Source organism: Elephas maximus, chromosome 4, assembly GCF_024166365.1.
Source record: "Elephas maximus indicus isolate mEleMax1 chromosome 4, mEleMax1 primary haplotype, whole genome shotgun sequence".
Taxonomy (NCBI): Eukaryota; Metazoa; Chordata; class Mammalia; order Proboscidea; family Elephantidae; genus Elephas; species Elephas maximus.
The window spans coordinates 6048817-6073134 of record NC_064822.1 but is presented as its reverse complement, the minus strand read 5'-3'; the positions used below and the strand labels follow the sequence as shown (position 1 = coordinate 6073134).

Below are 24318 nucleotides of genomic sequence, written 5' to 3'. Positions count from 1 at the left end.
CTAGGTCAGACTATGTGTAGGTCCCTTTGGGCCTCTAAAAATTCCATTATATGGCATCCAGTACTGAATGTAATACTGACACAGATGTATTGATCATGCTCACCCTCACTCAGCTTCATCATAAACCCTAAACTGATACTGCTAAAGTTACTTAGTATCACTTGAGTGGAGCATGTGTAAGACTGTGAATCTATGTGGCTACTTGCTAGAGTAAAATCAACTGTCTGAGAGAGAAAAAGAAATAACTTCCCTCACGGTTGACCATAAGAAGCCTACGTGCTTCATGAGATTATTTTTCAACTTAACAGCCCCATCTTCCCTATACTCAAGTCTTTTGGTGCCTGGATGGTCACCATTAATTATAGGTGCTCAACCCAGAAGTGTCACCTTTAGCACTTGTGGTACCGGATGTTGTGTCTGTCACAAAGGCAATTGCCAAACTGAGAGAACATGGTATACATCAAAAGACATCACAAATGCATTATTCAGCATCCCTCTTCACTAGGATGCTCCGTAAGGATGAGTTTGCCTTCAAGTGGAATTGGTTGCAATACACCTTTAATGTCCTACATCAGTGTACCTAGACTCCCTGAATGTCATCAATGGGTAAGTCATATTTGAAAAGTTCCTGATCCCAGACAGAGCACTAGCCCTCCACTATACTTATGACATCTACCTGCTGGGCTCCGACAAGGGCAACAAAAACAGGGACTCAAAACCCTGAAGAACCACATATGACAACACAGGTCATTAATATAGACAAGGTACAAGGATGTATTTCCCAAGTGCATTCCTGAGCATAATCTGGGAAGAGGCACAATGTCTCAATCCAGACATGATGACTGTCAAGTTTTTGGACCTCTCTGCCCTCTCTGCTATCAGTGGGACTATTCACTACTGGCACACTCACTTTCCCCATGCAGGGATCTTCATGGCACCCTCTAACCAGTTAGCAGAAAGTATGCTATTTTTTAGTGGGGCCCCAACCAACAGGATGTCCTGGAAGCTCTCCAACAAGTTACCCAGGATGTCTTTCCCTTGTACCCCAGTGATTCCCGTTTGCCATTTAATTTACACTCAGTTCTTCAACTAAAGCCCATGGCAGAAGGACACTGCCACACATCAGGACCTGTCCTCTTGCAGAGCTGGCTGAGAGGTACAGATCCTCTGAGAAATAATTACTGGCCCGCTATTCAGCCTTAGTGGAGACTGAGCAGTTGACTCATGGCAGTGAAACTATCTTCAGTCACAAATTTCAACCAAAGACTTTCAATGCATTTGTTTTTATTTGGCAGTTACCTAATGGTATTCACTTTTAAGGTCAAAGTATAAAATTTCTATAAAATATATTTTCAAATACATGTTCATAAACAAAACGAAAAAATAATTTGGTGAGTTTAAAATAATTTAAAGCTATCTATAATTATTATACTTACTGCTGTGTTTTCCCCCTCTGGATGTTCTTCGTTTCTTTACTTGAATTTGGGTTTTTGGTACTGAATCTTGATTCTCAAGCATAAGATTTTCATCGGGTACTTCATCATGAGCTACACAATGAGATACATTTAGTCCACTAAATGTAAAAACAGATCTCTCCGGAATCACTAGATTTCCAATTTATAACAAGAGTACAGCAACATTTTCTCTCATTTTTTTAAAAAGCCATAAAAAATTATGACATCCTAGACCTAACATGAAAATTGTGAGGACAGTTTTAGTGGCTATGTGTTGGAGCTGTCTCATTATTTCATCATTACTCCTAGATAGTGAAGATATTTCATACTAGTTTCTAATTTTCACAGGTTATTTAACTTTAGGTAACACACTGGCATAGACCAGACAATGAAAATGCATATGCACAAGATTATTCATTACAGCATTACATGTAACTGCAAAATATTCAAACCCACGTATGTGTTGACGTACAAAGACTGGTTGAATAAACCAAGGTATATACTGTAAGTTATGGTATAGTATAAACCATGGCATATAATGTGGCACAAGAGCTGTAAGAGGAATGAAAAGATCTCCGTAAACTGGCACGGAGGGATACCCAGGAGATAATGTTAAGTGAAAAGAAGCTGAAAACGAGTATATCTAGTATGTAACCTTTTGGTTAAGAAGGGTTGAAATGGAAAAAGTATATTTTATATTAATCTCTAGTTTTCATAAATTAATACTTACTCATAGACCTAACAATGAAATGCATATGCACAAGGTTATTCGCTTCAGCATTATTTGTAATTGTAAAATACACCAAACCACCTAAAAGTTCAATAGTAGACTGGGTCAATAAATTAAAGCAATACTGTACAGTAAAGTGGAAACCCTGGTGGCATAGTGGTTAAGTGCTACGGCTGTGAACCAAAAGGTCAGCAGTTCGAATCCACCAGGCACTCCCTTGGAAGCCATACGGGGCAGTTCTTCTCTGTCTTGTAGGGTCACTATGGGTTGGAATCAACTAGACAGCAGTGAGAGAGGGAGAGATAGTAAAGTAAAAACCATAGTATAAAATGTAGTAGAAATAGCTGTAAGAGGAAAGAAAAAGCTCTCCCATAAACTTCCATGTAGAAATTTCCAGAATACAATGTTAATTGTAAAAGAAAATATGTAAGAAAGAAGGAGTTACGGTAATAAAAAAAAAAAAAATAGAGAAAGAAACAGAAATTTCCCTATTTTTTCAAAGTGAGACAGGAATGATAAACCAGGAAACAACATAGTTGGCTACCGACTGGAGGAGGCTTGAAAGACTGAAAGGTAAGGGGGAGGGATGCCAGAAGGGAGGCTTCTTCTCTAATATATCTTTTTGCATGTTTTGTTTTTTAACGTTTGGAAGAAGGTTAATGTTCTAGATCTTGCAATAACAAAATTACTTAGCAAGGATCAGAAGGGGTAACCAAAACTGAAAGAAAACTTAAAACACACAAAATGAACCTACTAGTGGGGAAAAAAAAAAAGCACTACTACAAGCAAGCAATGAATACAGTATTTGACATGAATCCTTATTAGTCTTGGGCAAGAGTGTGGAAATGAACTACAAACAAATAATGAAATCTTTTTCATGGGTTTGTTTTGTAGTTGCGTGAGCTAAGCAATTCTGAAACTAATTTAGCAACATTATACCCACTAGAACTCAGCAAATGAGTAAATGTGTTGATGTTGTTCAAAGTCAAGATTACACTGTGGAAGAAAGGACATACACACATGCTTTGGAGGAAGGCAAGAATTAGTCCTGCAGGGATGGATTGGAATTGAAATGTGTCAGGGACAACTCATGATTTCTAAAATATGTCCATGCATGTTTATATATGTAAGTAAATACATATATGAATATGTGTGTATGTGTATGTATATGCTGAGGAGTCTCGCTCTGGTCTAAAATACCATTTGTAATCTTCCAAGCCCTACCACGGGCTTTACATGGCAGGCCTCATGGGTAAAAGCTTTCCTCCCACACCAAACTTGATCCACAGCCAGTCATTGCAGTGTCTGGAGGGGGTTGCAGTCAAGGACTTTCCCCTCCCCTTTTTTCTGGCCAGACTATGCTCTTCCTTCTACGTTCATAGCACAGGGGCATCTATTCAGAGGCCACCTTAGGGTAAGGGGTGGAGCTCTGTGGAAACTTTGTTAGGTGCCTGTGCCAAAATCATCCTATCAGAGGGCTCTGAAGACACTTTTCTCCACTCTTAATCAGTATCGAGTACTTCGTGCTTGTAGGCCTTTTCCCATCCCCTCCCTTCAACCCCTGGATCCATAAAACTTCAGGTGACTTTTGTTCAGGCTTCACTCGGCAGTGAGACAATCCCCCTTCCTATACCTGAAGTTCTGACCTGTCCCCAGAGAAGTTCCATGGCGAAGTATGGAAAATGGGGCAGTCAACATCTTTTTCATTTAAACTTCTTGCTTATACTACCATAGTAAGTGATTATAGGCTATACTGCTACTTCCAATTTGGCTATTACCTTAACTGACCACATCGGGCAGCTCTCTCTCTCTCTCTCTGACAAATTGCCCAATGAGCAGCATGGTCAATTAATCACAAAACTTCTCTGCAAAAGCAAAAAGCCTGAAGATTCCAGGGAGCACATTTGGCAGGTGATAGCAGAGTCTATGAGACACTGTTGGAAGATAGGTAGCAGATCGTTTGCAGGAGTCTGAGTGTCCACTGGGCACTGCATGAGCCATGCCAATACATCTTGGCAAATGCTAGCAGACATCGTAGGGCACTCTGTAGACTACTAGTGAATGTAGGCATAAGCTTTTCAGTATTGAGAGAAACTATTGGACTTTCTCTGAAGCCTACAACTCCCTGGTTGAGTTTGTCTGGTGGTTCTAATTTCAGATACAACAAACAGGCTCTATGAAACCTGCTGTTGTTGTTGTTATTAGGTGCTGTCGAGTCAGTTCTGACTCATAGCGACCCTATGCACAACAAAACCAAACACTGCCTGGTCCTGCGCCATCCTTACAATCATTGTTATGCTTGAGCTCGTTGTTGGAGCCACTGTGTCAATCCACCTCACCGAGGGTCTTCCTCTTTTCCGCTGACCCTGTACTCTGCCAAGCATGACATCCTTCTCCAGGGACTGATCTCTCCTGACAACATGTCCAAAGTATGTAAGACACAGTCTCACCATCCTTCCCTCTAAGGAGCATTCTGGCTGCACTTCTTCTAAGACAGATTTGTTTGTTCTTTTGGCAGTCCATGGTATATTCAATATTCTTCGCCAACACCACAATTCAAAGGCGTCAACTCTTCTTCTGTCTTCCTTATTCATTGTCCAGCCCTCACATGCATATGCTGGGATTGAAAATACCATGGCTTGGATCAGGCACACCTTAGTCTTCAGGGTGACATCTTTGCTCTTCAACACTTTGAAGAGGTCCTTTGCAGCAGCTTTGCCCAATGCAATACGTCTTTTGGTTTCTTGACTGCTGCTTCCATGGCTGTTGATTGTGGATCCACATAAAACAAAACCCTTGACAACTTCAATCTTTTCTCCATTTATCATGATGTTGCTCATTGGTCCAGTTGTGAGGATTTTTGTTTTCTTTATGTTGAGATGTAATCCATACTGAAGGCTGTGGTCTTTGATCTTCATTAGTAAGTGCTTCAAGTCCTCTTCACTTTCAGCAATTAAGGTTGTGTCATCTGCATAACGCAGGTTGTTAGCTTTCCTCCAATCCTGATGCCCCGTTGTTCTTCATATAGTCCAGCATCTCGTATTATTTGTTCAGCATACAGATTAAATAGGTATGGTGAAAGAATACAACCCTGATGCACACCTTTCCTGACTTTAAACCAATCGGGTATCCCCTTGTTCTGTCCCAACAACAGCCTCTTGATCTATGTAAAGGTTCCTCATGAGCACAATTAAGTGTTTTGGAATTCCCATTCTTTGCAGTGTTATCCATAGTTTATTATGATCCACACAGTCAAATGCCTTTGCTTAATCAATAAAACACAGGTAAACATCCTTCTGGTATTCTCTGCTTTCAGCCAGGATCCATCTGAAATCAGCAATGATGTCCCTGATTCCACGTCCTCTTCTGAAACCGGCCAGAATTTCTGGCAGTTCTCTGTTGATATACTGCTGCAGCTGTTTTTGAATGATCTTCAGAAAATTTTGCTTCCGTGTGATATTAATGATATTGTTCGATAATTTCCACATTTGGTTGGATCACCTTCCTTGGGAATAGGCATAAATACGGATCTCTTCCAATCAGTTGGCCAGGAAGCTGTCTTCCATATTTCTTGGCACAGACGAGTGAGCACCTCCAGCGTTGCATCTGTTTGTTGAAACACCTCAATTGATATTCCACCAATTCCTGGAGCCTTGTTTTTCACCATTACCTTCAGAGCAGCTTGGACTTCTTCCTTCAGAACTATCGGTTCCTGATCAAATGCCACCTCTTGAAATGGTTGAATATTGACTAATTCTTTTTGGTATAACGACTCTGTGTATTCCTTCCATCATCTTTTGAGGCTTCCTGCATCATTTAATATTTTCCCCATGGAATCCTTCACTACTGCAACTCGAGGCTTGAATTTTTTCTTTAGTTCTTTCAGCTTGAGAAACGCTGAGCGTGTTCTTCCCTTTTGGTTTTCCATCTCCAGCTCTTTGCACGTGTCATTATAATACTTTATTTTGTCTTCTCGAGAGGCGCTTTGAAATCTTCTGTTCGGTTCTTTTACTTCATGAATTCTTCCTTTTGCTTTAGCTGCTCGATGCTCAAGAGCAAGTTTCAAAGTTTCCTCTGACATCCATCTTGGTCTTTTCTTTCTTTGCTATCTTTTCAGTGACCTCTTGCTTTCCTCACAGATGATGTCCTTGATGTCATTCCACAACTCGTCTGGTCTTTGGTCACTAGTGTTCAATGAATCAAATCTATTCTTGAGATGGTCTCTAAATTCAGGTGGGATATACTCAAGGTCATATTTTGGCTCTCATGGACTTGCTCTGATTTTCTTCAGTTTCAGCTTGAACTTGCATATGAGCAAGTGATGGTCTGTTCCACAGTCGGCCCCTGGCCTTGTTCTGACTGATGATATTGAGCTTTTCCATCGTCTCTTTCCACAGATGTAGTCAATTTGATTTCTATGTGTTCCATCTGGTGAGGTCCATGTGTATAGTCGCCGTTTATGTTGGTGAAAGAAGGTACTTGCAATGAAGAAGTCATCGATCTTGCAAAATTCTATCATTTGATCTCTGGCATTGTTTCTATCACCAAGGCCATATTTTCCAACTACTGATCCTTCTTCTTTGTTTCCAACTTTCTCATTCCAATTGCTGGTAATTATCAATGCATCTTGATTGCATGTTCGATCAATTTCAGACTGCAGCAGCTGATAAAAGTCTTCTATTTGTTCATCTTTGGCCCTAGTGGTTGGTGCGTAAATTTGAATAATAGTCGTACTAACTGGTCTTCCTTGTAGGTGTATGGATATTATCCTATCACTGACACTGTTGTACTTCAGGATAGATCTTGAAATGTTCTTTTTGACAATGAATGCAACACCATTCCTCTTCTAGTTGTCATTCCCAGCATAGTAGACTATATGATTGTCCAATTCAAAATGGCCAATACCAGTCCATTTCAGCTCACTAATGCCTAGGATATTGATGTTTATGTGTTTCATTTTATTTTTGACAATTCCCAATTTTCCTAGATTCATACTTCATACATTCCAGCTTCCGATTATTAATGGATGTTTGCAGCTGTTTCTTCTCATTTTGAGTTGTGCCACATCAGCAAATGAAGGTCCCGAAAGCTTTACTCCATTCATGTCATTAAGGTCGACTCTACTTTGAGGAGGCAGGTCTTTCCCAGTCATCTTTTGAGTGCCTTCCAACCTGGGGGGCTCATCTCCCAGCACTATATCAGACAATGTTCCGCTGCTATTCATAAGGTTTTCACTGGCTAATGCTTTTCAGAAGTAGACTGCCGGGTCCTTCTTCCTAGTCTGTCTTAGTCTGGAAGCTCAGCTGAAACCTTTCCTCCATGGGTGACCCTGCTGGCATCTGAATACCGGTGGCATAGCTTCCAGCATCACAGCAACACATAAGCCCCCACAGTACGATAAACTGACAGACACATCTATGAAACCTAAGGAAGTAATTCCTTGACTGCTGTTTACAGTCTTCCGGCCATGGGACCAAAAGTCATCAAAGACCGTGAGCTGAGTTATGCTAGTGACAACTGTTAGCATCAAGCAAGACCCTGATGATAATGAACAGACTCATAACTATAATACCGTGAGTTATGAGACTTTAATGAAAAAACTGCAGAGCCCTTCAAGATCATTTCACCCAGAGACCCAAAAGACACTTTAGAGAATTGGAGGGTTTACCTTCACGATAAAGGAGGTCATCTTATTGAACCTAGTGATGGAGAGTGGCGTCTTGAGGGAAGCATCATTACATACCCCCTACAATGAGGTAGTGTACACAATAGATGTTGAGATGTTAACCAGAATCAGATTTCTAGATTCGTTCCTTCCAAGCAGATGGTTTCGAGTGCAATTAAGCCTTCTCATAAGATCAGGTCAATCCATCTGTCAACATTCTGGATCTTAACTGATAAATTCCCAGGCATGACAAAAGCACTACAGCCAAGATACCAAAGATTGACCAGCACAGAGAAGACATAAAGAAAGATAATCCACAGCTCTCTCCTGGACACGTTCCATAATGAGTTTCCCAAATTGATCTGTGTCTGGTTACTCAATAATGGGGTATCCAAGGATGTGCTTGGTTATTGAGATCCCCCAAAGGAACTCAGGCCAGACACTGGGCCAAGGGTGGTCGACAGGCACACAAGGGTCTGCGTGACGATGGCCCCTATTCCCTCTCCCCTCTCCATAAATCTGGAAATGAATCAGAGAGCCCTGTAATCTTTTACCCAGACCTCCTGGCTTTCAAAAAAAAAAAAAAACAAGACTATTGGTTAGGAGGAGGTGTCTCTGTGCCTGGGGGTAATGGAGACCTTATGCCATAGTCAGAGTTGCAGGGGGAGATGGGGTGAATTGCATTTCTAAGGCCTTGTGATACCAGTACACAGATGACTATGGTCCCTACACCCTTGAATCAGGAAGAGAGGAAAAAAGATATTGCTATGTGGCTTGGGATCTAAGGGCACCACCGCTGAGAACCTTACCCAGGCCAACAATGGGTGGATGCCTTTGGGCTACTACAAACCTATGTCGTTATGGCCCCACTATCTTAGGTATTGTTAGTACAAATGTATTGTCCATAGGCAACTTATCTTGCATTCATGGCCTTCCAGGAATTGCTGCAGTTAGGGCCATTTTAGTAGAGCCTGTGGACAACTGTGAACCTACCCAAGTACAGGATCTTTTTCCAAAAGCTGTATCAACTGCCTGGGTAAAAAAAGAAACAACTTCCCTCACTACTGATCTTAAGGAAGCCAAGATTCTCTGTGAGACTATCTCTCCATTTAATAGTCCCTTCAGCTTGTGTGCAAGGCCTAGGGTGCCTTACCATTGCTTTTAAGTGCTGAATGTCATAGTGCTTCCCTGTCACTTGTGGTACCTGATACTGTGACTGTCACCTAGGCTACTTCTTAAACTAAGGGAACTTGGCATGTAGCAACAATTGACATCATAAATGTCTTACTCAGCATCCTTCTCCACCTGGATGCTTAGGATCAGTTTGTCTTACAGTAGATGGATTGCAATACACCTTTAATTTTCTTCCACAAGAGGACCTAAATTCTCCAACTCCTGTCATCAAAAGATAAACATAGACCTGGAAACAGTCTCGCTCCCAGACTGAGACCTAGGCTTCCACAGTATTGATGACAACCTCTTGGTGGGCTCAGACAAGGGTACCATCAACAAGGACTGGACATTCTGATCACTCTCATGGATAACACAGCTGGGTCATGAATACAGACAAGGTACAAGGACCTAATTCCTGAGCATAATCTGGGAAGAGGTATGACATGTCAGTTAGTGGAGATGACTGCTGAGCTTTTGGCCTTCTCTGCCCAACAAATAAAAGGATACTCAGTGATTGGTGGGGGTATTAGGTAATAGAGCTGTCATACGTCCAACGGGGAGATTTCGATGACTCCCATCTGTTGGGTTACCAGAGAGTACACTAATGTTGAGTAGGGCCTTGACCAATAGGAGGTGCTGGAGGCCCTTCAACAGGCCACCTAAGCTCACTTTCCCTGTGCACCACTGATCATCATTTACCCTTTGAGTTACAGGTCTCAGCAACCTCGAAGTTCACTAATTAGAACCTGTGGGAGAAGGACACCACCACTGTTCAGAGGTGCCCACTGGACTTTTGACCTGAAATTTCACAGATTTTGGCTTAAAGGTACACACCCTTTTGAGAGAAAATTATTGGCCTGTTATTTGGCCTTGATGGATACTGAGCACATGACCCATGGCAGTGAAATAGAGTTACAGTCAGATTTTCCAACCAAAAGCTAATGATAGTTTTCTTTGCTTGTTACCTAAGGATATTCCACTTATTCAGTGTGCAAAATTTCTATAAACTATATGCTCAAATACATGATCATAAACAAAAGGAAAAAAGATCTTCTGCTGAGTTTAAAATAATTTTTAAAGTTATCTATAATTATTATAAGGAGCCTTGGTGGCATGGCAGTTAAACCACTTGGCTGCTAACTGAAAGGTCAGAGGTTCAAACTCACTGACCTTTCTCTGTGGGAGAAAGATGTGACAGTCTGCTTCCATAAACATTACAACCTTTGAAACCCTATGGGGCAGTACTACTCTGTCCTATAAGGTCACTATGAGTAGGAAATCAACTCAATGGCAATAGTTTTTTATGGGTTTATAATTATTACACTTACTACTGTGTTTTTCCCCTCTGGAAGTTCTTCGTTTCTTTATCTGAATTTGAGTTTTTGACGCTGAATCTTGATTCTCCAGCATAAGGTTTTCATCAGATCCTTCATCACGAGCTACATAAAAAGATACATTTAGTTCACAAAATAGAAATACAGATCTATTCTGAAATTTCTAATTTCAAAAACTTAATAGTAAGTTTTTGAAATTAGAAATTTCAGCAGCATTCTCTCCCAATTTTATTAAAAAACTATAAGAAAATTACCATATGTATATCTAACATGAAAATTGTAAGAACAGTTTTAATGGGTGTGTTTTGAGGCTATCCTGTTATTTCATCACTATTCCTGTTGTTGCTGGTGCCATCAAGTCAGTTCCTACTCATAGCGACCCTTTGTACAACAGAACAAAACATTGCCTGGTCCTGCTGCACCATCCTCACGATCATTGTTATACTTAAGCCCATTGTTGCAGCCACTGTGTCAATCCATCCTGTTGAGAGTCTTCCTCTTTTTTGCTGGCTCTCTACTTCGTCAAGCATGATGTCCTTCTCCAGGGACTGACCCCTCCTGATAACATGTCAAAAGTATGGGGCTTTCTGGTTGTACTTCTTCCAAGACAGATTCGTTCATTCTTTTGGCAGTCCATGGTATATTCAATATTCTTCATCAATACCACAAGGTCTTTCCCAAAATGTCATCTGGGTCTGATTACTTGATAATGGAATCATAAAGGATGAGGATGATGGGATCCCCAGCAAGAAACACTTAACCAGGTACTGGGCCTACAGGAGTCAGCAGGTAGCATAAGTATTGTCTGTATGGTGATGACCCCTATGACTAATACAATCTCTGTTCCCTCTGCCCTTCTGAGTGAATCTGCGGATGAATTTGAGAGCCTTGTAAACTTTTACCCAGATCTATCAGCTCTCAAAAGTAAACAAGGGGTTATGCCTAGGTCCCTCTGTCCATAGGGGCAACAAAAGACCCTAGGCCAATATCAGTCTTCATTGGAGAAGTGGGGTAGAATTTAATTTCTTGGGCCTTTGGATAAAAAAAAACAAACCTGTTGCCATTGAGTCAATTCCGACTCATAGCAACCATATAGGACAGAGTAGAACTGCCCCCATGGAGTTTACAGGGAGCAGTTGGTGGATTTGAACTGCCAGCCTTTTGGTTAGCATCCATAGCTCTTAACCACTGCACCATCAGGCCTTTGGATACTAGTGTACAAATGACCCTGGTATCAGGATGAGGAGAAAACAGATAATGCTGTCTGGTTTGGGATCTGAGGCCTTCACTACCTCACCGAGGCCAGACAATAGGTAGGTCCCTATTGTTGGCTACAAATTTCCATTGTTACGGCCCCCACTCTTGAATGTATTATTGGCATGTGGAGGACCATGCCTATCTGAACTTAGCACAATCGTCTCCCCTAAAACAATATTGGCTGACTGGTGGAGAAAAAGAAATAACTGCCCACACTGCTGAGCTTAAGGAAGAAAAGTTCTCCATGAAACTATTTCTATCCTCAGTAGCCTTATCTGACCTATTCTTAAGGCCTCAGTGCCCAGGGACTCACCATTGATTATATCACTCAATGCTATAATGCTGCCACGGGTATCTGAGGTACTGGGTCTCGTGACTGTCAGAGAAGCTATTGTCCAAGCTGAGGAACTTAGGTATGTAGCTACTGATGCCAAAAATGCCTTATTCAGGATCCTTGCCCACCAAGATGATCAAGATCAGTTTGCCTTTATGTCGAAAGGGTTGCAATACACCTTTAATGTCCTTCCACAAGGCTTCCTAAATTCCCTGACTATCTGTCATCATCAGTGGGTAAGCCATGACCTGGAAAAGTCCTGTTCCTGGAGGAGCACTCCCTCTCCACTATATTGATAACATACACCTAGTTTGTCCAGAGACGGGCAACACCAAAGAAGAACTGGGCCCCCACTAGTCCACATGTGGCAACACAGCTGGGCCATTAATACAGATAAGGTACAATGTCCTAGTAACTCAAAAACTAAACCCATTGCTATCCAGTTGATTAAGTGTTATTCCTGAGTTTGATCTGAGGACAGGTACACTGTGTCATTCCAGAAGAGATGATTGCCAAGTGTTTTTGCCCTCTCTGTTCATCAAATAAAAATAAGGGCCAGCTACTGGTACTCTCTCGTTCCCTGTGTGGGGAGCTAGATGGTACCCATCTATCAGGTTACCTCAAGGCTGCCCCTTTAAGTGGAGCTTCATTCATGAGGATGCCCAGTCATTCTTCTACTGGTCACCCAGGCCACCTAGCCCCTGGGCCCCAGACATCCAGATTTGCCATTACAGCTCTCCACAACTGCTCAGTTGGCCAATCAGAGCAGAACAAGACTGTCACAGTCAGAGGTGCCCACTGGGCTTTGACCTGTGATTTCATGGAATGGGCTAAAAGGTACACACCCTATGAAATATTATTAGCCTGTTATTGGCCCTTGGTGAATTCTGATCGCATCACTCATGGCTATGAAATAGTACCAATAATTTTTCTTATTATACTTACTTTTGTGTTTTTCCCCTCTGAAAGTTCTTTGTTTCTTTACATTCATTTGAGTTTTTGAATCTTGATTCTCAACGATAAAATTTTCATCCAGCATATCATCTTGAGCTAAGTAAAGAGACGCATTTAGTTCACTAAATAGAAAAACAGATCTATCGTGGAATCTCTAGATTTGAAATTCATAGTAAGTGTACAGCAACTGTACAAGTGTACAGAAATTTTCTCTCATACTATAGTTATAAGAAAATTACTACATGCAAGATGTGACATGAAAAGTGTGAGGACAGTTTTGATGGGTGTATGTGAAAGCAATTTCATTATTTCATTGATATCTCTAAGCATCAAATATATTTTGTATTAATATCTAGTTTTATAGGTTAACACATATTCATAGACCAAACAGAACCAAGCATAATATTTTCATCATGAGCTGCATAAAGAGATGCATTTAGTCCACTAAATAGAAAAACAGATTTATTGTGAAATCTCTATATTTCAAATTTATAACAAGCTGCATTTTCTCTTATTTTAAAAAAATTACAAGCAAATTACCATATGCTATATCTGACATAAAATCTGTGAGGACAGTTTTAATAGGTATATTGAACCTCTCATTATTTCATATAATGGTAAGTAAAAAACAAAAATTATATAATTGCTACATTTCAGGCAAGAAAGAATGGGAAGTAAGAAAAAATTTCATATACAGAGAAACAGATAGATACTTACCTTTACAAAATGGAACACAGGAAACATAAATCAGAAAACAATATAGTTACCTAGAAGAGGTGGGGGTAGGATTGAGGAATTGAAGAGGAAGAGATTTGGAAGGAATGATATGTCTGTACGTATACTTTTTGCATGTTTTTACCTTTTGAAGTACATTAATGTTCTACATTGTCGAATAAAAAAACTAAATCCACAAGGATAAGGAAAGGAAGTAAAACTGAAAACAAAAGTAAGCAAAAAACCTCCTGAAGAGAAGGAAAAAAATGCACAAAATCCAAGAAACTCATATAAAGCCAGTGAAAATTATATATGCTTTCATTCTTGGGCAACAGTGTGAGAGCACACTGCAAAAAAAAAAATCACAGAATATTTTTAGTAGATTTGTTTTGGGAGTGGCATGAGCTAAGAATTTCTGAAACCATTTCAGAAGCATTTTAGGATTGAGCAAACGAGTAAGTAAATATATGGATGTTGTTTGGAGTCAGGATCACATTGTGGGAGAAAGGACATATCCATATGAAATGGAGGAAGACAAAATGAGCTTTGCAAAGTTGGTCTGGAAATGAAGGTGTTAGTGAGATCATATGACTTGTAAAATATGTCTATGTATGTGTGTACATGTATGTGTAGGTATATGTGTATATACATATGTGCATCTTTAAATACTGAGTGTCACTACAGGGTAAAATCCCATTTGTGATCTTTCAGGCTTAAACATAGGCAGTTATGCTGACTTTACATGGCAGGGCTTCTGACTGAAAGCTGCCCTTCCCTAACTCAATATGGTGTACAGCCACTGCATTGCAGTCTTTGAAGAGAGTTACAGTCAAGCACTTAGCCCTCCAAGGTTGGCAATAATCTTACACATACCTACATTCCTAGCCCAGGCACATCCATTCTCAGGACTTGCCTTGGGTGGCTGGTTATCAGTGAGACATTTATTATTCAGGTGCTTCTGCTGAGTCCACCTCATAAAAGAACTTTAAGTCACTTTTCTCCGTTCTTAGTCTTCATTACTTTTGCTCTCCTAGCTCTTCTTCCATACACACAAAGACTTCCCCTGGCCCTCAGATCCATAAAACAGCAGGTTCCTTTTATTCAGGGCTCCCTTGGCAATGAGACAATCCCCCTGTCTATAATGACATATCTAACTCTTCCCTTGTGCCATCCCAGGGCTAAAAATGAAACACTGGAGGAGCCAGCATCTTTTCCTGTTTAGCCTCAAGCTTGTACTATCACAGTAAGTTAATAAAAGCATGTAAGGTACATAGAAAGCATCCCCTCATCCTCATAACAAGAAAAAAGGTAAAAATCTCAACACCAGTAATTTCTAGATTCATCAGAAAGCTGAGGGCACAGAGGAAACCACTGCCCCAAAAGTGGAGAGACAGAGAGAGACAATTACAGAGAATCACTGCTTACCTGAAGCAGCTGCCAGCTGAGCCAGCATTGGGTAGGAATATTTAAAGGACAATTGAGTAGTTGCTGGAGCCTAAGTATGGATAAGCTTGAGAGATAAAAACTCTTAGAAGGAACAAAGAAAATGTCCGCAGCATAAAAATAAAGCACTACAAAATGACTACAATAAACTCACACCTATCAATAATTACACTGAATGTAAATAGCCTAAATGCACCCATAAAGAGACAGAGAGTGACAAAATGGATTAAAATATAAAAAATTTAAAAAAAAACAGGATCCATCAATATGCTGTCTACAAAAGACACACCTTAGAAACAAGGACATAAATTTATTAAAAATTAAAGAATGGAAAAAAATATTTCAAGCAAACAGTTACCAAAAAAGAGCAAGAATGGCAATACTAATCTCAAATAAAACAGACTTTAAAACAAAATCCACCATAAAAGACAAAGAAGGGCATTATATAATGATTAAAGGGATGATCCATCATGAAGACATAACCATAATAAATACCTACACACCCAATGACAGGGCTCCAAAATACAGAAACTCTAAAAGCACTGAAAAGAGAAATTGACAGTTCCACAATAATAGTAGGAAACTTCAACACATCACTCTCAATAAAGGACAGAACATGTAGAAAGAAACTCAACAAAGATACAGAAGAGCTAAAGGGCACAGTCAGCCGACTTGACGTCATAGACATATATAGAACACTCCACCAACAGCTGCAAAATACACACTCTTTTCCAACACGCATAGAACACTCTCTAGAATTGACCACATCTTAGGCCATAGAGGAACCCGCAACAAAATCCAAAACATTGAAATTACACAAAGTATCTTCTCTGACCACAGTGCCATCAAGGTAGAAATTAACAAAAGAAAGAGCAAGGGGGAAAAAATTACATGGAAACTGAATAATACCCTGCTTTTAAAAACCACTGGATAATAGAAGAAATCAGAGATGGAATAAAAAAAAAAAATCCTAGAATCAAATGAAAATACATCATACCAAAAACTTTGGGACACAGTAAAGACAGTCCTCAGAAGTCAATTTATAGCAATAGATGCACACATAAAAAGAAGAAAGGAACAAAATCAAAGCAATAGCTACACAACTTGAAAAATAAAAAGAGAGGGGAAAAAAAAAAAGCCCAAAGCCACCAGAAGAAAGGAAATAATAAATATCAGAGCAGAAATAAATGAAATAGAGAAACAATAGAAAGAATCAACAAAATCAAAGTTGGTTTTTTGAAAGGATCAACAAAATTGACAAACCACTGGTGAAATTGACAAATGAAAAACACAAGAGGACACAAATAACTCAAATAAGAAATGAAATGGGGGACATTACAACACACCCAACTGAAATAAAAAGGAACTTAACAGAGTATTATTAAAAACTACACTCCAACAAATTTGAAAAGCTAGAGGAAATGGACAAATTTCTAGAAAGACACTACCTACCCAAACTGACATAAAATGATATTGAAAATCTGAACAGACCCATAACAAGAGAAGAGATTGAAAAGGTAATTAAAAAAAAAAAAAAAAAAAAAAACTCTCAACAAAATAAGCCCTGGCCCAGATGGTTTCACTGGAGAATTCTACCAAACATTCAGAGAACAGCTTACGCCAGTACTACTCAAACTATTTCAGAACACAAAAAAGGAAGTGATACTTCTAAATTCATCCTATGAAGCCAACAAAACCCTGAGACCAAAACCAGGCAAAGATGCTCCTCCAAAAAAATTACAGACTAATATCTCTTATGAACATAAATGCAAAAATTTTCAATGAAATTTCAGCCAATAGAATTCAGCATCATATCAAAAATGATACACCACGACCAAGTAGAATTCACACCAGGTATACAAGGATGGTTCAACATTAGAAAAACAATCAACATAATCCACCACATAAATAAAAAGAAAGAAAGGAATCACATGGTTATCTCAATCAACATACAAAAGGCATTCCGCAAAGTCCAACACCCATTCCTGATAAAAACTCTCAATAAAATAGGTATGCAAGTGAAATTCCTCAACATAATAAAGGACACCTACGCAAAGCGAACAGCCAACATCATTTTTAGCAGAGAGGCTGAAAACATTTTCCTTGAGAACAAGAACAAGGATGTCCTTTATCACCACTCCTATTTAACATTGTGCTGGAAGTCCTAGCTAGAGCAATAAGGCAAGACAAGGAAATGAAGTGCATCCAAATTGGTAATGAAGAAATTAAACTGTCTGTATTTGCAGATGAAATGATAACACCCACCCACTGCCATGACACTATACATAAAAGACTCCACAAGAAAACTACTGGAACTAATAGAAAGGTTCAGCAGAGCAGCAGGATACAAGATAAACAAAAATCAGTTGGATTCCTATATGCCAATAAAGAGAATGATGAAAAGGAAATCAGGAAAACAATACCATTTATAACAGCCCCTAAAAAAATAAAATACTTAGGAATAAATCTAACCAGGGATGTAAAAGACCTATACAAAGAAAACCACAAAATACTACTGCAAGAAACCAAAAGAGATCTACATAACTGGAAAAATGTACCATGTTCATTGATAGGTAGACTCAGCATTGTGAAAATGACAATTCTACACAAAGCATTTTACAAATAAATGCAGTCCTGATCCAAATACCAACAACATTCTTTAAAGAGATGGAAACGCTAATCCTTAATTTTATAAAGTTAAAGGAAAGGGAAGAAGCCCTGGATAAGTACTATTGAAGAAGAAAGTAGAAGGACTCACACTACCTGACCTCAGAACATACTATACAGCTATGGTAGTCAAAAGAGCCTGGTACTGGTACAACCAGAGATACATTGACTAATGGAACAGAATTGAGAACGCAGATCATTGACAAGGGCCCAAAGTTCATCAAATGGGGAAAAGACAATGTTTATAACAAATTGTGCTGACCAAACTGGATGTCCACCTGCGAAAAAGTGAAACAGGACCCATACCTCATACCACACACAAAAACTAATTCAAAGTGGATCAAAGACCTAAATATTAAGCCAAAAACTATAAATTTCATAGAAGAAAAATAGGATCAACACTAGATACCCCAATACATGGCATTAACAAGATGCAAACCATAATCAACAACACACAAACTCCAGAAGATAAGCTAGATAATTGGGATTTTCTAAAAATTAAACACTTATGCTCATCAGAAGACTTCACCAAAAGAGTAAAAAGAGAACCTACAGCCTGAGAAAAAAAAATTGGCTATTACAGATCACACAAAGATCTAATCTCCAAAATCTACAGGAAAATCCAGCACCTCTACAACAAAAAGAAAATAATTGAATCAAAAAATGGGCAAAGGAAATGAACAGACACTTCACCAAAGAAGACATTCAAGTGGTCAACAGATACATGAGGATATGCTTGCAACCTCTACCCATTAGAAAAATGCAAATCAAAACCACAATGAGATAACATCTCATCCTGGCATTACCAGCATGGATCAAAAGAAAAAAGAAATAACAAATGTTGGAGAGGCTGCATGGAAACTGGAACTCTTATATATTGCTGGAGGGAATGCAAAATGATACAACCATTTTGGAAAAGGATATGGTGCTTTCTTAGGAAGCTAGTAATAGAAATACCATATGATTCAACAATCCCACTACTAGGAAAATATCCCAGAGAAATAAGAGTTGTCACACAAATAGACATATGCTCACTCAAGTTCATTGCAGCATTGTTCACAACAGCAAAAAGACGGAAACAGCCTAGATGTCCACCAGCAGATGAATGCATAAAGAAACTGTGGTATATATACACAATGAAGTATTAAATAAAGAGCAATGATGAATCTGCAAAGCAGCTCATAACATGGATGAATCTGGAGCGCATGATGCTGAGTGAAATAAGTCAATCACAAAGGACAAATATTGTATGAGACTACTACTGTAAAAACTCATGAAAAGGTTTACACACAAAAAGAAACAATCTTTGATGGTTACGAGGGATGGGAGAGGTGGGATGGAAAAACACTAAATAGACAACAGATAAGTGGTAACTTTGGTGAAGGGTAAGACAGTACACAATACTAGGGAAGCCAGGACAACTTGTACAATGCAAGGTTTTGGAAGCTCCATAGACACATCTAAATTCCCTGAGGGACCAAATTGCTAAACTGAGAGCTGTGAAGACCATGGTCTTGGGGAACATCTAGCTCATTTGGCATAACGTAGTTTATAAAGAAAATGGTCTACATTCTACTTTGTTGAGTAGCGTCTGGGGTCTTAAAAGCCTATGAGTGGCCATCTAAGATGCTCCAATGGTCTCACCCCTTCAGGAGCAAGGAATAATGAAGAAAACTAACCATACAAGGGAAAGATTAGTCCAAAGGACTAATGGAACACATCTACCACGGCCTCCACCAGACTGAGTCTAGTATAGCTAGATGGTGCCTGGCTACCACCAATGACTGCTCTGACAGGGGTCAAAATAGAGGGTCCTGGACAGAGCTGGAGAAAAATGTAGAACAAAATTCTAACTCACAAAAAAAGACCAGACTTACTGGCCTGACACAAACTTCAGAAACCCTGAGAGTATGGCCCCCAGATACTCTTTTAGCTCAGTAATGAAACCACTCCCGAGGTTCACCCTTCAGCCAAAGATTAGACATGCCCATAAAAAGAAACGATACTATACTGGCACATTGGCCCATCGGCAAGGACTAGAAGGCAGGAGGGGCTAGGAAAGCTGGTAATAGGGACCCCAAGGTCAAGAAGGGAGAGTGTTGGCATGTTATGGGGTTGTTAACCGATATCATAAAACAATATGTATACTAAGTGTTGAATGAGAAAATAGTTTGTTCTGTAAACCTTCATCTAAAGTACGATAACAAAGGAAAAAAAACTCTTGGAAGCCAAATCTTGGGGTAGCCTTCACACATTCATGTGGTCACCTTCAGAAGTTCTACTAGGTTTTCACTGTGAAGCTCAAAGAAAAATTTTCTTACGTTTTTGATGGGGGATGGGAAAAGTAACCATTCTGAAATGGCGCTCTGCTCCTTGACAATGACTTTCCTCACGGGAAACCCTTTACTAGAGCCTAGCCAACAAGGGTTTTATTAGAGCCTATGAGTTGGAATTGACTCAATGGCAATGGGTTTTTTTGGACTAACCAACTTGAAGGACTGGAAATATTCACCTTTAGTCCCATCTACCCTTCCACGTGGGGAAGGGAAATTCCCAACTACAGCTCCCTCTAGCACTGGACTTGGGGGAAAGAAAATACCCAACTCCAGGTTACTCTAGCCTTCCAGTTTAACCTAAGGGGTGGCAGAAAAAAAGCTGAGAAATACTTGTGAAAGTCACAACACAGGAGCATAGGGTCACTAAAAGACTTTCACCTAATCATAGACTGTAAGAATGCTTCTTCCCCACACCTTATGACCACATCAACATCAACAGAACTTTACAACTGAGACAAACCTCAGTTATTCTTACCTGATATATCATGTATAGCTTTCAACAAAGAAAATTACAAGGCATGCTAAAAAGAAAAAAAAAATCTGAAGAGATAGGGCAAACATCAGAATCAGACTCAGATATGGCAGAGATGTTAACACTATCACACCAGAAATTTAAATTTAGTACAGTGGTTAAGCACTCAGCTACTAAGCAAAAGGTCAGCAGTTCAAACCTATCAGCCCCTCCATAGGAGAAAAATGTGGCAATCTGTTCCACAAAGATTTATGGCCTTAGAAACCCTATATGGGGTCATTATGAGTCGGAATCAACTCAGTGGCAGTGGGTTTGGTTTTTGGTTTATGATCAGGGTATTGAGGGCTCTGACAGAAAAAAAAAAAATGGACAACATGGGTACTCTAAGCAAAGACAGTGAAATTCTAATAAATATTCAAAATGAAATGCTAAAAACAAAAACATTAACAGAAATGAAGAATGCCTTTGATGGGCTCATTAGGAGATCAGACATGATCAAGGGGAGAATCAGTGAGCTTGAAGACATGTCAGTAGAAACTTCCCAAACTAAAAACCAAAGAGAAAAAGACTGAAAGAAAAAAGAAACAGAATATTTGAGAGCTGCGGGACAATTATAAAAGGTGTAACTTATACATAATGAGAATACCAGAGGAAGAGAGAAAAAAACAAAAAAAGGATATATTTGAAGTTAATAATGGCTGAGAATTTTCCAAAACTGTTAACAGACATCAAACCACAGATCCAAGAAGCCCAGAGAATATCAAATAAGATAAATATCAAAAAAATCCTACACCTAGGTATATCATATTCAAACTACAGAAAATCAAAGAAAAAGAAAAAATCTTGCAAGAAGCCAGAGGAGAAAAACACCTTACCCACAAAAGAACAAGGAAAAAATTACATTCGGACTTCTCTCCAGAAACGACGCAAGCAAGATGACAGTGCAATAAAATATTTAAAGACTTGGAAGGAAAAAAAAAAAACCTAAAATTTTGTACCCAGAGAAATTATCCTTCAAAGTAAAGATACTTTTTCAGATGAACAAAAATTGAGTGACTTTCTCACCACTAGACTTGCCTTTTCGACAGAATTCACAAATTATTGAACAATATCATTAGTATATACAAGTAAAATTTTGCTGAAGATAAGACAAAAATGGTTGCAGGAGTACATTGACAAGAAACTGCCAGAAATTCAAGCCAAATTTAGAGGAAGACGTGGAATGAGAAACCTCATTGCTGATGTCAGATGGATCCTGGCTGAAAGTAGAGAATCCCAGAAAGATGTTTACCTGTGTTTTATTGAATACGCACAGGCACTCAACTGTGTGAATCATAACAAATTATGGATAACATTGTGAAGAATGGGAATTCGAGAACACTTAATTAAGGTCCTGTGGAATCTGTCCACAGACCAAGAGGCAGCCACTGGAACAGAACAAGGGTATACTGCATGGTGTAAAATCAAGAAGGGTGTATGTCAGGGTTGTACCCTTACACCATAGTCACTGAATTGTAAACTGAGCAAGGGGTTGGGAATACTGTTACAAAGTACCTGTACTAACCATTAAGTGGTATAGTGTTATCTGAAAAGTGGACCTACATTAGTTGTAAATGTATATTGCAAATTCTAAAGCAACCACTAGTGGAAAAAAAAATACTTAAAGCAGTATAACTGGTATGCTAACAGATAAAATAAATGGAGCCATACAAGTTGCTTAATTACAACTAGAACAGGAAAAAAAAAAAACTGAAGTGAAGAGAAAAAAATACACAAAGAACAACAGCAACAAATAGCAAATATAGTAGATATTAATTCAACTACATCAATGCTGTTTTTGTTGTTGGTAGGTGCCATCCAGTCATTTCTGACTCATAGCGACCTATATACAACAGAACGAAGAACTGCCTGGTCCTACACCACCCTCATAATCATTGCTATGTTTGAGCCCATTGTTGCAGCCACTGTGTCAACACATCAATAATTGCTTTAAATGTGAATGTTCTAAATATACCATTAAAAGACACAGATTAAAAGTAAAGGGATGGAGAAATACATACCATGCTAACACTAATCAAAGGAAAGGTGAGGTCTCTATATTAATTTCAGACAAAGCAGTTTCAGAGCAAGAAAAACTATAAGGGATAAAGACAGGCATTACATAATGGTAAAGGGATCAATTCTCCAAAAAGACATAATCCTTAATGTGTATGCACCTAACCTCAAAGCATCAAAATACATGCAGCAAAAACTGACAGAAATGCAAAAACGGATAGATAAATCTACTATTACAGTTAGAGATTTCAATGCCTCTCTATCAGTAATTGACAGATCCAGCAGGCAGAAAATGAGTAAGGATATAGTTAAACTGAACAGCACCAGCTGGACGTAATTAACATTTATAGAATACTTTATCCAACAGAAGCAGAATATACACTCTTCTCAAGCTCACATGGAACATTCACCAGGATAGACTATATCCTGGGCCATAAAACACATCTTAACAAATTTGAAAGGATAGAAACATACAAGGTATGTTCTCAGACCACAATGGAATTAAACTAGAAATCAATAACAGAACTATAGCTGAAAAATCTCAAAATAACTGGAGCTTAAACAACACACTTCTAAATAATACATGCATCAAAGAAGTCTCAAGAGAAATTTTAAAATATTTTTAACTAAATTAAAAAAACAACTTATTAAAATGTATGGGATGCAGGAAAAGCAGTGCTTACAAGAAAATTTATAGTACTGAATGCATATATTAGAAAAGAAGAACAATCTAAAATCAAGAGTCTGAACTTATACATTAGGGAACTCAAAAAAGAACAAATTAAATCCAAAGTAAGCAGATGATAAGCAATAATAAAAATAAGATCATAAATCAGTGAAATCAAAAAGAGGAAATTAACAGAAAAAAATCAATGAGATCAAAAGCTGGTTCTTTGAAAATATCAATAAAAATGAGAAACTACTAGATAGGCTAAGTAAGGGGGAGTAAGAACACATAAATTACTAATATTAGAAATGCATAGGAATCATCACAAATGATCCCCAGGGTATTAAAAAGGCATATTATGAACAGCTGTATATGCACAAATTTGATAACCTAGATGAAATGGACGAATTCTTTGAAGAACACAGCTTACCAAAACTCACACAAGGAGAAACAGATCACCTGAATAGGCCTATAACTTTAAATAAATTAAGTAAACAATTAACAGCCTTCCAAAACAGAAAGCACCAGATCCAGATGGTTTCACCGGCAAATTCTACAAAGTATTTAAAGAATTAACACCAATCCTTCTTAAACTCTTCCAAAAAACAGAAGGTGGAATACTTCCCAACTCATTCTATGAGGCCAGCTTTACCTTAATACCAAAATCAGACAAAGACATTACTAGGAGGGAAAACCACAGACCAATGTCTCTCAAGAATATAGATGTAAAAAATCCTTACTACACTGAACGCAAACAACGTATAAAACGAATTATACGCCATGACCAAGTAAGATTTATCCCAAGTATGCACGGCTGGTTCAACACACAATTCATCATATCAACAGGCTAAAGAAGAAAAATCATACAACAATGTGCAGCCGCTACCACCCACAGCTGAGAGCCCACAAGTGGCCTGAGCTCCCCGGTGTCCCTGCGAGCGGCCTCTGTGCCAGGAGTGAAAGGCCGCACGGCTGCTGTGCAAACGAAGCCGGGAGAAGGGAAACCAGGAGGTGGGGGGGGGGGGGGGAGAAAAAGGTGCTCCCGTGACTGGAGCCCCCCTGC

General features: G+C 39.0%; 1 protein-coding gene across 1 annotated transcript in view; it reads right to left on the bottom strand.

Annotated features, from left to right (window-relative positions):
* The window catches only part of CCDC7 (coiled-coil domain containing 7), a 422824-nt gene that overhangs the window by 178724 nt on the left and 219782 nt on the right, over positions 1-24318 (bottom strand). The window contains exons 24-25 of the mRNA XM_049881615.1: positions 10351-10461; positions 1437-1547 (exon numbers count right to left, since the gene is read on the bottom strand). Coding sequence (XP_049737572.1) covers positions 1437-1547; positions 10351-10461 — 222 coding nt within the window. The remainder of the gene's footprint in view (positions 1-1436; positions 1548-10350; positions 10462-24318) is intronic.